Source organism: Takifugu rubripes, chromosome 15 (assembly GCF_901000725.2).
Source record: "Takifugu rubripes chromosome 15, fTakRub1.2, whole genome shotgun sequence".
NCBI lineage: Eukaryota > Metazoa > Chordata > Actinopteri > Tetraodontiformes > Tetraodontidae > Takifugu > Takifugu rubripes.
This window is the reverse complement of record NC_042299.1, coordinates 7,087,269-7,102,554: the sequence shown is the minus strand read 5'-3', so window position 1 is coordinate 7,102,554 and position 15,286 is coordinate 7,087,269. Positions and strand designations below refer to the sequence as shown.

At 47.8% G+C, this 15,286-nt stretch overlaps 1 protein-coding gene across 3 annotated transcripts in view; it reads right to left on the bottom strand.

Annotated features, from left to right (window-relative positions):
- Window positions 1–1,009: 1,009 nt before the first annotated feature.
- Window positions 1,010–15,286, bottom strand: part of sgcd (sarcoglycan, delta (dystrophin-associated glycoprotein)) — a 109,732-nt gene continuing 95,455 nt past the window's right edge. For all 3 annotated transcript variants that reach the window (XM_029848375.1, XM_029848374.1, XM_003970843.3), the window contains 3 exons: window positions 9,620–9,692; window positions 6,364–6,487; window positions 1,010–3,946 (listed from right to left, as the gene is read on the bottom strand). In XM_029848375.1, the coding sequence (XP_029704235.1) occupies window positions 3,761–3,946; window positions 6,364–6,487; window positions 9,620–9,692 (383 nt within the window). In that variant the 3' untranslated portion in view covers window positions 1,010–3,760. The remainder of the gene's footprint in view (window positions 3,947–6,363; window positions 6,488–9,619; window positions 9,693–15,286) is intronic.

Here is a 15,286-nt window from a genome sequence, read left to right as displayed (position 1 = left end):
TGGGTTATTCTGTCTTTATTTCTGTCTTTAGAAGTTCACCTTTCTTCAATGAGGTTTCCAACAATGGACAACCGTTAACTTAAGACAAACGTGTGCTTTAAAAACTCTGGACTCTCACGCTGGATCTACAGCCCGATGGTTCCAATATAGAAACAGACACTTCCAATCAAGCCCATTAGGCCCTCACTGCGAGCTTAAGAATATTTTTATTTTCGAGAGCCAGGGGGTACCCATAATCCTTGGTTTCTCTGCAGCTACCGTGTCACAGCTTTCTGTCCTCATATGGACATGAGGAGGTTTGATGTGTCTCACTGTCCGATATTGGTCCCCTCAGTCTATGAACACTGGGGAGACCGTGTGTCCGTAGCTGGAGGTGAGGTTTAGCTAATGAGCGGCGCGATGCGGCGCCTTTTCTAGGCGTCTTTGTCCGTCTTCACAAACTGAAGGAAAACAATGTTCTGTTTGATCTGAGGTGGCGGCAGGTCGCTCGTTTAATAACGAGGGAGAGATGAGGCAAGACTCTGACAGAGGTGACAGCGAGGCGAAAAGAAATGGGAGGAGAACTAGGTCTGCTTCAGGTCCTCGGCCGGGTTGGAACGACTGTTTTTAGCTGTGTCTTTGCGTCATTACTTTGGTGATCTGGGCAGGTTTTTTTTTTTTTTTTTTTTTTAAAAAAGGCTCCAGAAGTAAAAGAGCAGCACATCAGTGACTCAAAAGTGTAAATATTTGATTAGTGGTAATATTTCTTGAAAAAGACAAACGACGGACCTTTAAGGCAGTGTCAAGGCTCGATGAGCCACTTTTTCTAAAGTCGCTTTTAGCTTTAAAGTAATGTCAGATATTGTAATAAAGTGATTCTTTGGCCTCGTCGCTCGTTAATCATGACATTAATTCTTACAATTCTAATCTTCTTACTTTATTGATTTCTTTCAGCAGCGCTTCAGTGACTGAGGGTTTAAAAAGAGCTGCAGTGAGCTCATGTCTGTCAGGCACAAAAGAAACGCCCTCGTCTGAGCAAACGTCTTTTATTTTGGCATCTTTGAAAATGACTTCATGGACGGCAGTTTCAGACTCCATCAGCAAAATCAGAAGTATTCCACGCGGATGTTAACCCCAGTGTGTAGAAAAAGAAGGAGAGGGTGAAAAACAGCTTCATTGAGTCACCTGTGAACTGTTTGGGTCTCAAAATACGACCTTCTGTCAGTCATCTCCTCACATACTGATGCGGCATTAGACGCTGCCTTCAGGGCCCCAGGAAAGCGATGCTTCTCCTGTTTGATGTTTTTGATTAGGCTAGCTGACGCGTAAGCTAGCATCGCTGAGAATCCAAATGTGTCAGCTTGATCTTAGAGAAACAAATAATCAGCAGGTCGACACGCTGTTACGAACTTCCTGGGATTGTAAATGTTGAAAAGATCGTCGCTTCCTCCTCCCCTTCTTTTCTCTCTTGCCCCACAAAGAGCAGATGAAAACAAAAATAGAAAAAAATCACTCGTAGCACAAAATCTACACACACGGCACACCTGAGAATGCAAAGACCTGGAGCCCCGGAGAACGACAGGAACAGCTTGAGAAAGGTCTGGAGCGGCAGAGATGAGCCCAGGGAGGAGGAGAAGATCTAAAGCCATCTGTTCTCCACAGGCAAACATCGTATACTTTTCTCTACATGCGAGCTTTTCTCTTTTTGCAGCTTTAGTACAAAAACACAGACTGATGTTAATGATAAAAAAACATTTTCCGTTTTGTAAAAGAGAGCCGTCTCCCCCCGTGGTCGTGTATCCGCCGATGCACAACGGTTATGTGTACATTATTTACATATACAACAATAGAAAAATCTGGATTTCTCTTGTGGACATGTATCACAAAAAAGACCCAAAAAACAGTTACATCATATTCAGGTTAGCTGTGAAATATTCTCAATGTCCTTTAATTTACAGCAGCAGAGAAGATAAATGTGGGACACCTGACTCCCGAAAAGGTTTTGCCTCCAGATCTGGTACCATAAACTGAACCAGAACGAGACTCACTTCATGTTGTCGGGGGTATGCGAGTCATTTGCAGCGTGAGAACATGGCGGTTGTGGAAATAGCATTGCAGAAACAGACACAGCGGATGTAGAAAACGTCGCCACCTGATGGCCAAACCGGGTGTCTGGAAAAATTACTTTATGGCTATCGTGATACAGTTGTTGACCGAAACACTGAAATCATTTAACGGTTCCATATTATCCGGGAATTCCATCTATGCGATAAATATACCCTGATTTCAGAAGCGTACTGGTTTCAGTTAGTTGACATCTGATTCGGTTCAGGTCAAAAGAGACAATTTTGGCGGCCACAGGAAAAAGAGGCAACTGATGACGAAAGCTAACCTACCGATGACAAAACAAGAGAGCGGGAAAAACGATCACCTAAAACAGGACCAAGCAAACCGAAGGGCGCTGTTTCCAATCAGATTTTCTGATTTACATTTGTTAGAAGGCTGGGCTGCTAGCGATAGCACTGTTGCTAACACCATCGTTATGGCTGCTTTATGCTAACACAGAAGAGAACAGAGCCGTTCAGCTTGAACTCTGAAAGTGTCCTGAAATCAGGCGGTAAGCAGAGGTTCGAACTGTGAGGAAATCAGTGGGGAAACCTTTGAATTCCACAAGGACCACACTGAGCAATTGATCATTAAAAATATATCATCGCGTTAAAACTTGTCGAGAAATCCTCCTCATTCTTTCACAGAGTCAGGTGCTGCCACCAGGGGGTGCTGCACTCGACATGGCTGAAGGTCTTTGCATTCTGGGAAATAAAACAGAAGTGAAAGCGGAGATCTGGAGACTCTGGATGCCAAAAAAAGTCAGTGTGATGTGCTTCTTCTTGCCACAGGTGCATGGACATAAGGCACAGGCACAGTTCCCCTCTTTCAACAGAGCGGCTCGCGCTAGTTTGTCCTTTTCTTAAAAAAATAAACATCCCAGTGCGAGAAACAAGTAGGGTGATCACCGCTGACGTCCGAGGAGGTCACTGAGGAGGGTTCTCCTGCTCTTCTGGCACCATCCACAAGAACGGAGTTCCGTTCATTTCGGGAAGGAAAGAAAATAGAACCGAAACCTCAAAAAAAGAAGCTAACAGAGCCGACGTCAGCAGAAGTTACTGGGTTAACCTGATGATGTTCTGTCGCGTTGGGCAGAAACTCTGCTGGATTGAAGCTGACTAACACGGAACCATTTTTACAGATGACCGCCGTCATCCCGAAGTTAGTCGACTGGATTTACATCCAGACTCTTGTCACTGACGGGCTAACGTTCCGTTCTGCACACGTCTGAAAAGCAGCAGGACAAATCCGGACAAATGCATTGGGCGGAGCCTGTTGCCATGGGTGATCACCCCAGTGATTCTGGTACTGAACTGGAGTTCAGGGAACGCGTGGCTACCTCTGGAGGATTCCCTCAGTTTTCTCCAGGGGGAAAAGTGTATATGTGTGTGTGTGTCTTGAATGTTAGAACTGTCCAACATTGCCGTTGTGATGGAAATGAAGGATAAAACCTGCAATTCTGCGCATCTTTCATATTTTTGGTTCTTTATGATGTTATAAAGACAAAATCAGTGGAAACTTTTAGCTTAGCGACACATTAATCAAGCCTAACATCAGTGTGTATGTGTGTGTGTGTGTCGGGGGGGATCCGTTTGCATCCTAAAGTCCTCAGATATGTGTACGTGGGTCTATTTCCTGTCTGTTCCGTGTGTTGTCACACCCGTGTCCGTCAGTCCTAGAGGCAGACGTTGTTGCTGATCTGACAGGTGGACCCGGTGCCAGCCTGGGACAGGAAAAGCCTCCCGTTGGGGCAGACGCAGACCTCGTACACGCTCTGCCTGGTCCCGGAGGATGAGGAGCTGATAGAGGCCTTCCCCTCGGGCAGCCGCATCAGACGGATCCTGCGGGCATCCAGGGAAATCTGGGGTGGAGTCAAAGAGAAAGGTGAGAATTCCAGGGAAAGGTGAAGTGGAACCTCTGACTTTTCTACTTTGAATGGGACAAACTGGTCCCACATGGGCCAAAACAGGTGAAAATGTGCCGGGTAAGCTGTCTTTAACCTACAGGTGAGAACCGTTCTGTGCTTTATGGAGTCTTTTTACAGCTCTTCCTAACTGTCCTGGAAGTTTCCAGGCTCGGTGGAGCGGATGGCCGGAGGAACATAAATGACTTTTAGAGCCGGAGGAGAGCCATCCACCCATGCTGGAAATCCCCTCGAGTGAGTGATTTAGTCTTTTCATCTTGTCATTTTTCAGTCTCAACAGGAAAATTCATCCCTCCATCACCTGGACGTCACAGTTCAGGTGGGTCGGTCAGCAAAATCTCTGTGTTTAACAGCTTATTCGGCTGAGTCGCTCCGTCTTTCAGGCAAAGTTTCTGAAGTTCAGCCGTTCGCATCTGTTTAAAATAGTAAAAAGTTGAATATAATTCTAAAAAGGCTCTAAGTGGACGTGGAAACGAGCGTTTTTCAACAAGGTTTTGTGAGTCTGAGCCACACTTTGGGTCACTCGTCTTTACGGTTCTTCACATCGGAAGGAAACAAACTCTTGCATCTGTGGCAGAAAGCAAACCCGTGAGCCATCTTCAGCCTCATTAAGACCCAGATAATCCTCATTAACCCTCCTGCTGCTGCTTTATCAAGAGGTTCTGCGGTTAAAACCTGAAACATCACGTAAATTTGAAAGCCAAACGCAGCAGGAGAGCACTCTTTCATCTTCACTCCTTCGTAAAAAACGTCTGTCGTCCATCTGTTCTCTTCACTCCCTTCAGTGGACGGTTGATTGGAACAGAACCATCCTTCTCCCCCTCTGACACGAACCCCCCGCCGTTTTCACGCCCACCCTTGAGAGGCTCCTGCGGGGCTTCTGAAGAAGAGGAGCTCTCAGGCCATAAAAAGGTAACAGGAGCCATTACTGGGCAACTTGGGAAGGCATCGTAACCAAATGACCCGGAACACATTTAAAGCACTTTAAAGTACACTCTCAGTCGGCTGGAAGAGACGGAGGCCAGGGAACAAATCTGTCACGGGAAGACAGTCGGAAGCGCTGTCCGCATGGGGCTGGACGGGCCTCATAAACCCAGGAGAAACACCGACTGTACAGAGCTCAGGACACTCCTGTGATAATTATTGCAAAATGATGCTGATGTTGCCACGGGAACGTCGATCGGCACACCTCCTGATGAGATTTAGACTTGGTGCTAAGGCTACACCCCTGCTCCCTGCAGAGCTAGCTTACACTAGGCTGCAGGGTCCAAACTCAGCCATTAGTCAGGCTCCAGGGTGAGATGTGGACGGTCTGGTCTCAGAGAGAGTTCCTGTGTCTGTCAGTGAGGATTGTGGGTAATGGCCAACGGCACTGTTATTGCTGCGGCGGCCCCGGCGGGTGTGGAGGAGAGATTGATCGCCAGTGTGTGTGAGAGAGACAAAAAGTCTAACAAATGGACATTTGTTGCACTAATGGAGCATGAGAACCTGATTGTAATTACACAAATTGACCATCATCGGTACAACGGCCTAATTGTCCAACAGACAACATCAAGTAAAGGTGGTGTGGGCGGGGCTTCTGGCCTGCAACAACCCAAGGGCACCTTCCTGAGGGGCCCCCTGGGGTCAGCGTCTCGTATCAGCCAAACGGAGGAAATGTTTTTGTGGGAAACAGTTTCTTTTCCCACTAATCCTCTGCTGATTTCAACAGATCTGACATGACACGACTGCCGCAACCTGTGGTGGGAAATCCTTTTATCAGTGCAGCCGACTGTGCGGAATATGAGGCCTGATGCGCGTAACCAATCGCGAGATGGATGGAGGAATTTAGGAGGGGTGTGTGGGAAGAGGCGGCATTAAGACGAAGACGGGATGAGCGAGACGGAAAAGGGGAGATAAGCAAAGTTAAAGACAGAAAGAGGGCAGAGAAAGGAGGGGAGGGATACGAGAGGGCTGGGAAGTTGATAAGGATCCCGGAAAAGTTGTTTAATGCGTGATTCAAAGTTTCTGCGAGAGATTCTGGTGGACGTCCAACAACAGCCAGCCAGTGATTTGACTGTTGGCTCGGGTTTTCTACAACCTGGACAGGAGAAGTGTTGATTACAGGCGGTATTCCAGTATCAGCCAGAATGGCCGGAGGACAAAAAAACCAAAAAAACTCTGGCGTTGACCGCCGGTGAAAGCTCTGGAGGTCCTTAACAAAGATAATTAGCTCATTTTGTGGAAAATACAAAACAGCGTGGGATCGCTTCTCCTCTGTGTTGCTTCCAAAACAACCAGTTTGGCAGCTCTGGCGTGATCTACCCAGTATAGCCAGTACAGTACAAGTGAAAGCAGGAGAATTGAGGACCCACCTCTCCGTCTTTGGACTCCAGGCGCAGCTCGTTCCTGCAGATGGCTTGGATGTCTCCGGCCTCAGCCAGGATCTGGATGCCTTTGGGGGCTTCCATCAGCAGCGAACGTGTCGGAGATTCCAGCCTGGGAACACAAAGATCCATTAGTGACGTTTTCAGCTGAGCTGTGGACATTAATTGCATGTTCGACCGTATGTTCCCAGAACTCCGAGAAGAGGAACAAGAGCTCCCGGTTTGAGCTGAGGCAGCGGTCAATTCACTCTCCTCTTGTTTTTCTAAAGAGTTTTTCTAAATTGCTGCTGAAACGATCGGGGTCTAATTGGAAGCCGGGTTCTCGTAAACAAAAGTCATGCTTCTGAAAACCTGTTTATTAGAGCGTTTGAGCGATCTGTCATCCTGACAACCCACAGGAGGCAGCGCAGATTTGTTTTATCATCTTTTAACAGAAGAATCCCCCTTCTGCCGACGGTCAGCGGCGGTCTGGGAGGACCGAGGGGACATTTTTGAGAGGACGAGCCTGAAGGTCGTCCCACTCTGGGACTGAAGCGATGCCAAGATGGCCGAGTTCAAATCCAGCTTTCCTCTGGGGTACAACACGACTTATGTAGCAACAAATGTAAGTGAAAAAGAAGAGAGACCTGATCTAACATCTCCTCCAACTCTTCCCCCTTCACCTCTTTCTTGCTTCGGCTGGCTCTCGCCACTCCAGCTCGCTTGTGCTTTTGTTCCTCCGTTGCTCTCTCCATCCCTCTGTCCATTTTACCTCCGCTCCTGCGGCCCACACTGATCTCAGTAACTGTGGGAACGGTCTGTCCCCACCACAGCATTTAGGTCATCAGTTCAGCTGCTCACAGAGCGATCGGCTCTCCCAGATTGCCATTTAACCTGTCATTTTGTGCGTGGAACCGCAGCCCCGATTCCAGAGTGTAGCACCTGTGTTTATGAGCCCGGAGCGTTCTGAAAACCGCGTCTGTAAAACAGCAGGTGATTGGACGGGGGACGTGTGTGGACGAAGGTAATTCTGTCCTCAGGTTTGAAGCAGTGTGAGTTCACAGTATCCCTGCTGTCAATAAGCCCCATTTCCTGTTATCTTTAGATGGTTGATAGGAGGAGGAGGCGGGAGAACTTATTAACCTTCAGTCCCAGTCCCAGATGTGAAGCCATGAACAGAGAGGAGATAAGCAGATGTATAGAACTATAGCAGTATAGGTCAACATCATCTGCAAAGCATCGCATTCCTGCTAGCGATCTGAACACACATCTCCTGAACTGGCCTCCGGTCTGAAATAATAAACAGTTTATTAATATTGTAGAGGCGTAAAAGCCTCCAGCTGGATATGGTGAGAAGCCCCTGGCCTGTGGTGCAAACATGGCATCTTTTATCGCTCCATGACAGGACGTCTACAGAGGCGTCCTCTGCAGGGATGAGTCCAGCCGAGCGGCTTCCTGGGAGGATCCCAGCCGCGTTTTAATCCTCACGCAGGAGTCCGTAAACAGTTCTTGTGTCACCTTCATGCTCACGCCTGTTTTCAAAGGCTACACCTCCCCCTCTCCCCCTATGCAGTCTGGACCGAACCAAACGTTCCCCTTCTCGGTGGACAGAATACCGGACTGATGTCCAGGTTCTTGGTGAAACGTTTGGAACTAAAGTGGGTTTGATGTTCAGTAAAATCCACAAACATCCGGATTTCTACCTAAAACAGAAGTCATTATTTCTGATTGAAGTTTTCCTCATCCTGCGTATCTCCACTTCCTTTCCCAGAGCTTCCCATCCATCCTCGTTATCTCCGGTCTGAGCCGCTCGGGACATCCATCATGACGCACTATCAAATCCAGGCGCGCTGCTGTTTTACCGCCACAAAGACGCTTGTCTGATGCAAACGCACATCCTGAGGACGAGGACGGGGCCCCACGGATGGATGTGGCACTTATGGTTCCGAGGAAAACAACGCTGACGTCACCGGGTGTGACGGGGTTAATCTGTGAAATAGGATTTGAATCTGCGATTGCGCCCTGCCAGGGGGTGGGGGGGTGGGGGGGCGTCAGGGGGAGATGGGGTTTTTGTTACGCTCGGCTGGACCAGCTCTCTTCCCCACATCATTAGGTGTTTGTGCCATATTTCACTTTCAATTGGCTGGTTGTCACCAAAGATGCGTCGACCTGTGAAGACGGATGATGCTGAATGCAGGATGAGGAGACAGTTGTGATAATCCCAGATTTCAGAAAAACAGCGTTATAATGAAACGCCATCAGCCGTTTGACATTGAAGACGTTGGACCCACTTTCAGCTCCTCTTTCTTTGATCCCTTTGTCTCTCTTGCTCTAAATCTCATCTTTTCCCGTCTTTGTCCCTTAAATTCTCTTTGACAACACCCAGTGTGTCCCTCACACCTTTATTTCTCACCTTAGTCACACTCATTTCATCTCCATTTCAGGTGCCTTAATCATCTTAAAACTGTGATTTCCTCCTCTTTTTTACTTTTCCTTCAGTCAGTGCAGAAATCCTCTGAAGCCTAAACTTCAGCTCTGGGTTCTTCTTCTGATGGTTCTACACCTTGATAACTGGACAGGATGTGGGCTGACTCACACCTGTGAGGTCTCACAGTAAAAACAGAACCAGGAGGTCCAGAGAACAGCCTCCAGAGCTCAGAGGTCCAGATCTGGAGAAGATTAGCAAAAATATTCTGCTGCAGTGAGGAAAATGTTCTAGCTAAGGGGTGTGACAAAGAACCCAGTGGTCAGTCTGGTAGAGCTGTAGAAATCCAGAGGACAGGAGAACGTTCCAGAAGATCAACCATCGCCGCGCTGCACCAGCTCAGCTCAATATCAGAGATTCTCCTCAGTGAAAGAGCCAAAAAATGACCCGGAGAACCCACAGACTGGTCTGATGAAACCAGGATCAAACTGTTTGGTCTTAACTCTGAACATCATGTTGACACTCATCACCATAGCAACAGCATCCCTACAGCTCCGAGATATTTTTCAGCAGCTGGGGCAGCAAGAGTGGTCAAGGTTGAAGACCCAGAACCTCAGAGTAGACTGAAGTTTAAGATGAGGACGCGAAACACTCGGGGAAAACACAGGAGGATCAGAGGGACAGAAGGTCCTTAGTGGCCCAGCAGGAACCATGGCTGGAACCAATCAGTCATCTCTGTGGTCACCTGAAAATGTCTGTCCAACAGCACCGACAGGAGGACAAGATCGCCATGGAGACACACACACACACACACGGAGGAAATATTGGTTCCCGACTCACCTGAGCTCTTTGAAGGGCTCGGCTCTGACGTGCGACGTCTCCACAGATTTGCTGAAGACGGCTCCTTCGGCCCCTGAAATCACAGGAGGCGACATCAGATGTGAATCACAAGCTCCGCCCCCCCGATCAATGGACATAATCTCCACGACTCGGCCGATCCATACAGCTCCGCTCGGCGCCAAGGCCCTCGTCTCGCCTCGCTGCTAACAAGGATCCGCGCACGTTTGAGGAGTCCTCTAATGGAATATCATGTTTTTGTTATGAATCCAGCCGCTGTGGTATCGATCCGGCCGTGGAAAAAAACGTAAGAACAAACCGGCGAGCTGGTTCCGAAGAGACCCGCCTTCAGGAACCCTGCAGTTCCGTTTAGAACCTCCTGCTGGCGCTCCAAAAACGAACTCGAGAGTTCAATGATGTTGGATCAGAGGTGAGGACGAAGCAGAAGCCCGTCGTTAGAAATTCCAGCTCTCCGCCGGTATGGAAAGAACAAAAAGCGTTCTTTTGGCTCCTGGCTGTCATGCCCGATGGCGGAACCGTCATTTTAATTCATCTTAGCGCAAGGACGGAAAGTTCAAACACGATGAAGCATCGCGCACGGCGCGGAATTTTAATATTTCAAATAATGATAGCCAGACGATGTGAGTCCAGGGTGTCATAAGGCCTCCCACCCAGCAGGGGGAGACAAAGGCCAGCTGGGTGACACTTAAAAATGAAAATATTTTTAGATATTAAGTCACGAACTCAAGGACAGGAAAGTAATTTTTTTACGCTAGTGACTTTGACAAAGAGTGTGAAGACGGGACTTGGGCCCTTTAAAATGCGGCGTTTATTGACACGGTGACACAGTTGATGTTTCTATTAGAGTGTGACGGCGCCATTCGGACGGTCTTTGCTGAATAATAAAACCTTCATCTGCTGTTCTGATCTGTGTGACGTGATGTGTTCGTGGTCTGGCCGAGTGTTGGTGGTGTGTGTGTGTGTGTGTGTGTGAGAGAGAGAGAGAGGAAAAATAAATGACACCATTAAAAATGAATATGTGTGTCCAGCATGTTTGTGTTTATGATGCTGTCGTCGCACCAGAGGATGATATCATCCGCTCACACACACACACACACACACACACACACACACACACACACACACACACGTTCGGTCAGCCCTGATCCCAAAACAAAATCCAGCCTTCTTTGTGATGCTTCTTAGCACAAAGATCTCCATTTTCTTGCACTTTTACTGATTCTTTTGCTGTTTCAATGGAATCATTTGTTTCAACCATCGACATCTGTCAGTCATCATAGTTTATAATAATAAACATGCAAACCGATGCATACATGCTTTAGCTAGCTGCTGCTACCTGTAACTAAGTTATCCGAGGGATGATCAAAGAAACAAATATTTGAAGTATCTTAAGTTCTCCCATATCTGAAGTCTTAAGGGAAACGAATGTAATCAGCACGAGTAATAAATGAAAACAGCTTTAGATTTTCTATTGTTAGCATTTCCTGTTGTAGCTAATTTAAGCAACTGCAGAACTCCCAGAGTTCAACCTGCAGCTGCTCTTGTGATATGGAACATATATTGGTAATATTTGTTTGTTTATTTATTCTAAAACGACACGGCGCTAATAGAAACAAAGCAAATTAGCATGGCTAATAAATGAAAACAGCTGTGAACAAACAGCAACTTTTTAAGGAACTGTAAAACTCTCAGATGGATCACAATTATACTTGATTAAGACTTAATCATTATTGATTATAGAGTCCTGCCACGTGCTCCGAGTAAATGTTAGCACTGGCGTACCTGAAGGAAACACGCCGCCGTGGATGACTGCCAGAACATTATTGCGCAGATGTGGCGGCTTCCTGTCTCGCTGTCTGAAGCCCCTTGAGCGGCTCACGCGGCTGAATTTCTGATGTTCTGGGTGATTTCACGATAACCTGCTGTCGTGTGTTATTATCAAACACCGCACCCGCTGAGAGCGCACGGTTCCCAGAAACATCCTGTCTCCGCTGGGCAGCGCACAAACTGCCCAGTTAATGGGTGTATTTGTCCACAGGACACTGGCAACACAAAGGGGCGCTTCAGATGTTCAAATCTTATTTTGATTAAAGGTTTTGTGTCAAGGTTTTTTTTTTGGTGTAGTTTTATTTCCCTCCCAAAGGCCAACAGCCAGCGGAACATCCAAAACCCCAGTGCTATAGCAGCATTCTGCATGTTAGCATGTTGCTGGTACCTCATGTAAATTAGCATAGCACCATCTCTCTCTTTCATTCATAAGAAAATCAGCCCAAACACCAAACTGCAGATTATGAGGAGCTAAAGACAAAACTGCCGCTCATAATTGTGCAGAAGCAGGAAGTTTAATAAGCAGCCATTTAATATTTTACCTCCTGCCCTCTATTATCTTTTGCCTCTCGCGCTGTCATCAGCTTGCGCTGCTTTTCTCTGCAGCCGTGTGTCATATTCCTCCTCTTTAGTATTTCAGTCAGACTGCAGGTGAAGCCAGCAGCCCTGGCTAATAAATAGGCAGCACAGCCTTCCGAGGAGCTTTGGCCTTTCTCCTCCGAACGCTCCAAAGAAGTCAGCGGCTTTCATTACCGGGAGGCAATTCTGCACCTCAACACTGAGTTTAGGCTGTCAAACAGGGAACGCAGCCCGCAGATTAGAGAGCAAAGAACCAGGACGGAGATCAAAGCCAGAGTTGAATATGAAATCAAAGAAGCAGCGAGTATATGAACAGGAGGGCTATAAAGGGAAGACAAGCTAACTGCGTTAGCCTGCTGACAGACTCTCAACTGTCATCGGGGAGAGTCCGCAGGATTAGTGCCAGCCAGGAAAGATGCCGCCAGTCACTCCGAGTCATTCACTCCGAGTCATTTCTGCTTTTCCTGCCAGGATCCGCTGACGGAGCTGGATGACGCCGCCGCCTGACTGACAGACCCGTCCAGAGACGGACACGTGTTTAACAAGGCCAGTGTGGCATCAGTGACAGCAGAGGCACCGCTAGCACATCATCCCAGCATGCACTGGGTGAGGAGCTGTCACTCACAAACACGCGTGTGGGTGTTGGCGCTGCGCGAACAAGCTAACATGTGAGAGTGTGACTGTGTCTCGTTCTCCTTAACAGCGATGTAATCAGGCCTCATCTGCCGGTCCAAGTGCTCCCCAGGGACCCGGATCGATTTGTCCCACCTGCACCCTTCTGCCGTTCCTTCTCTCTCTCCTTTTGCCTCGTAAACGTTCACCATCCGATCGATGGAGACTCATCTCGGGGTTTCTTTTCAACTTCCTGCAGCCAAAATACTGTGTCTCCTCCTTCATCCACTCTGTTTCCTGATTCCTTCGCCTCCATCCCATCCCTCCACTCTTCCGTCCCATCGTTTCTTCCATCCCCCTCCTCTCCAGGGATAACCCCCTCGTGTCATAGTTTTTACTTCCTCAACGCCCTCATTTAGCCTCCCTTGAAGACATTTGCTCATTCCTTCCATCCTTTCATGCCTCATCTCACTCTCTTCCTCTCCACCCTCTCATTTTCATCCCCTCATTATTCCTTTACTTCCCTCTACATTTTACTTTCCCTCTCTTCTCTCATTTTTATTTCTTTCTCTCTACCTGGATGCTCACTGTTGGCTTTTTTTTACGGCTGTCATTTTGTAAATTGGCCCTGAAATTTTGAGTGTGCGCGAGCAAAACTTCTGTGCTTCACAGGACGACACCCTAGCTCCCCCTATTGGTAAGAAAATAAGAATCTACAATTATAATAACCTTTTTTTCCTCCTACACGCTCCTGTCTGACCTTTATTGTGATGATCCACAGCGCACTCCCTCTCACGCATTAGCTAAGATGTTGCGACGGGAACAGAACAAAAGATCCTTGGTGCCTATTTTCACCTGAGCAGTGAAATCAGGGTAGCGTGATGTTGGGTGGAAAACAGTGACACTTTCAAAGACTGTGGAACTCTTTATTTTGCTTTTGGTCTTTCTTAAAGCCCCCCCCCCCCCACCTCGAACAAATCCTTCTTTTTTCTTCCTCCTGTGTTTCTCCATTCATCCACCCATTCCTTCTACACCTCATTTCCCTCCCTGTGTCCTGCTTTCTCTCTCCGTTCTTCTCTCTGTACACTTGTTTCATCCCCTCATGTTCCATCTCCTTCCACTCCCTCGGATTTGCACCGTCGCCCTTCTTTTGTGTCTTTTCCCTCCAATTTGACTTCCTCCCTCTCCCCCTCTTTGCCAGTGATCCCGCGTGGCTTCAGAGGTTGTCTTAGAAACGCATAAATATTTGAAAACCTTTTTTTTTTCTCCAAAATAATAGTCAATTATAACCGACTGCTAATCAAAGTCGACGCGTTCCTCCAAAAATTATCCCTTGTCCTTGAAGAGCAACATTAGGGAAGGAAAATAGAGTCCAAATGGAAGATTAACTGACCTTATAAAAGCCTCAACGAAAGATTTGCCATCAAACAGCGGCCCCTCCGCCACAGGGCAGAGGCTTTGTTCCTTCGTGCCAGAGCTGTCGGTGGCATTATGGTTATTATGGAGGAAATCGGGTGTTATGGAGACCTGCGCTGATATTAAAGTGCCAGAGGGCGATGCTGCGCCGTCGCCGAGCGAGTCGAAACCTGACGTTGGTTAGTGTCGGGACAGGAAGCAGCGGCAGAAGTGAGGAAGCTGCAGGGACGTGTCTGATGATGTCGTCCAAACCGGAGCTTATACGCGCGGCTCGTGTGCCGACACGAGCGTGACATTGTCAAAAATCCGTCCCGTATGATGAGCTGCTGCTAGCCCGATGAGCCTGTTAGTGAAGCAGAATTAAAGGCTCGTTTATGCTCATTTTACATGCAAAAGCAGGCAACATGCTAAAACTATCCCAGTTTTCAAACATCCGTGTGTTCTTTACGTTAGAGAGGAGGTTCAGTAACGCATCCAGCAGTGGACGTTGCTATTTGTTAGCTACAGTTCCTGCACTGCCACACTGCCCCCTACTGTTTCCAGAGGTACTTCAACTGCTTTCACTGTGAGAAACTTGGAGGGAAATGAAATGATTCGCTCCCTAGTGTTCAGAGCCTTTACTTGTTCCTTCATCTTCCGTCGACCGCTGTTCATTCTTAATTTAATTTCCAGGGAATTAAACTCTGACGAGGTCTCTGAGAGATGGCGCGATGAGGCCCGGCGAGTTACAGATGCGACATATTTACTCTCCCTGTTCGGAGGGCATCGAGCCACACCGCAGGATGACTGGAGCAATATCAATAACTGGGAGACGCGTTTCCCACTTTAGGTTTTTGTCCTCCATTAAAGAGAATGACGGTTAATAGCTGAGAGCCGGATTTAAGAGCAAATGTCAGTCTGTCCCCTGAAATAATAAACCCCAGCAAATGACCGCCTAAAGTGCTGCAGGTGGTCCAGCGAAGGGAGGCCGGCCAGAGCGCCTCTCTGTCAATTCACGGGCAAAATGACCGAAATTTGTATGAGGATGCTGCGAGGGCCAATAAAGGTAAGCAGCTCGAGGGGGGAGGGGGGTCCCTGCTCCCTCCTCCTTTCCTTCCTTGTCTCTCCATCTCACTCTCTGATCTTTGGGTACATTGATGAGGATGATGGTGATGGTGATGATGATGATGATGGTGATGATGATGATGATGATGAGGATGATGACCAGGACTTTTC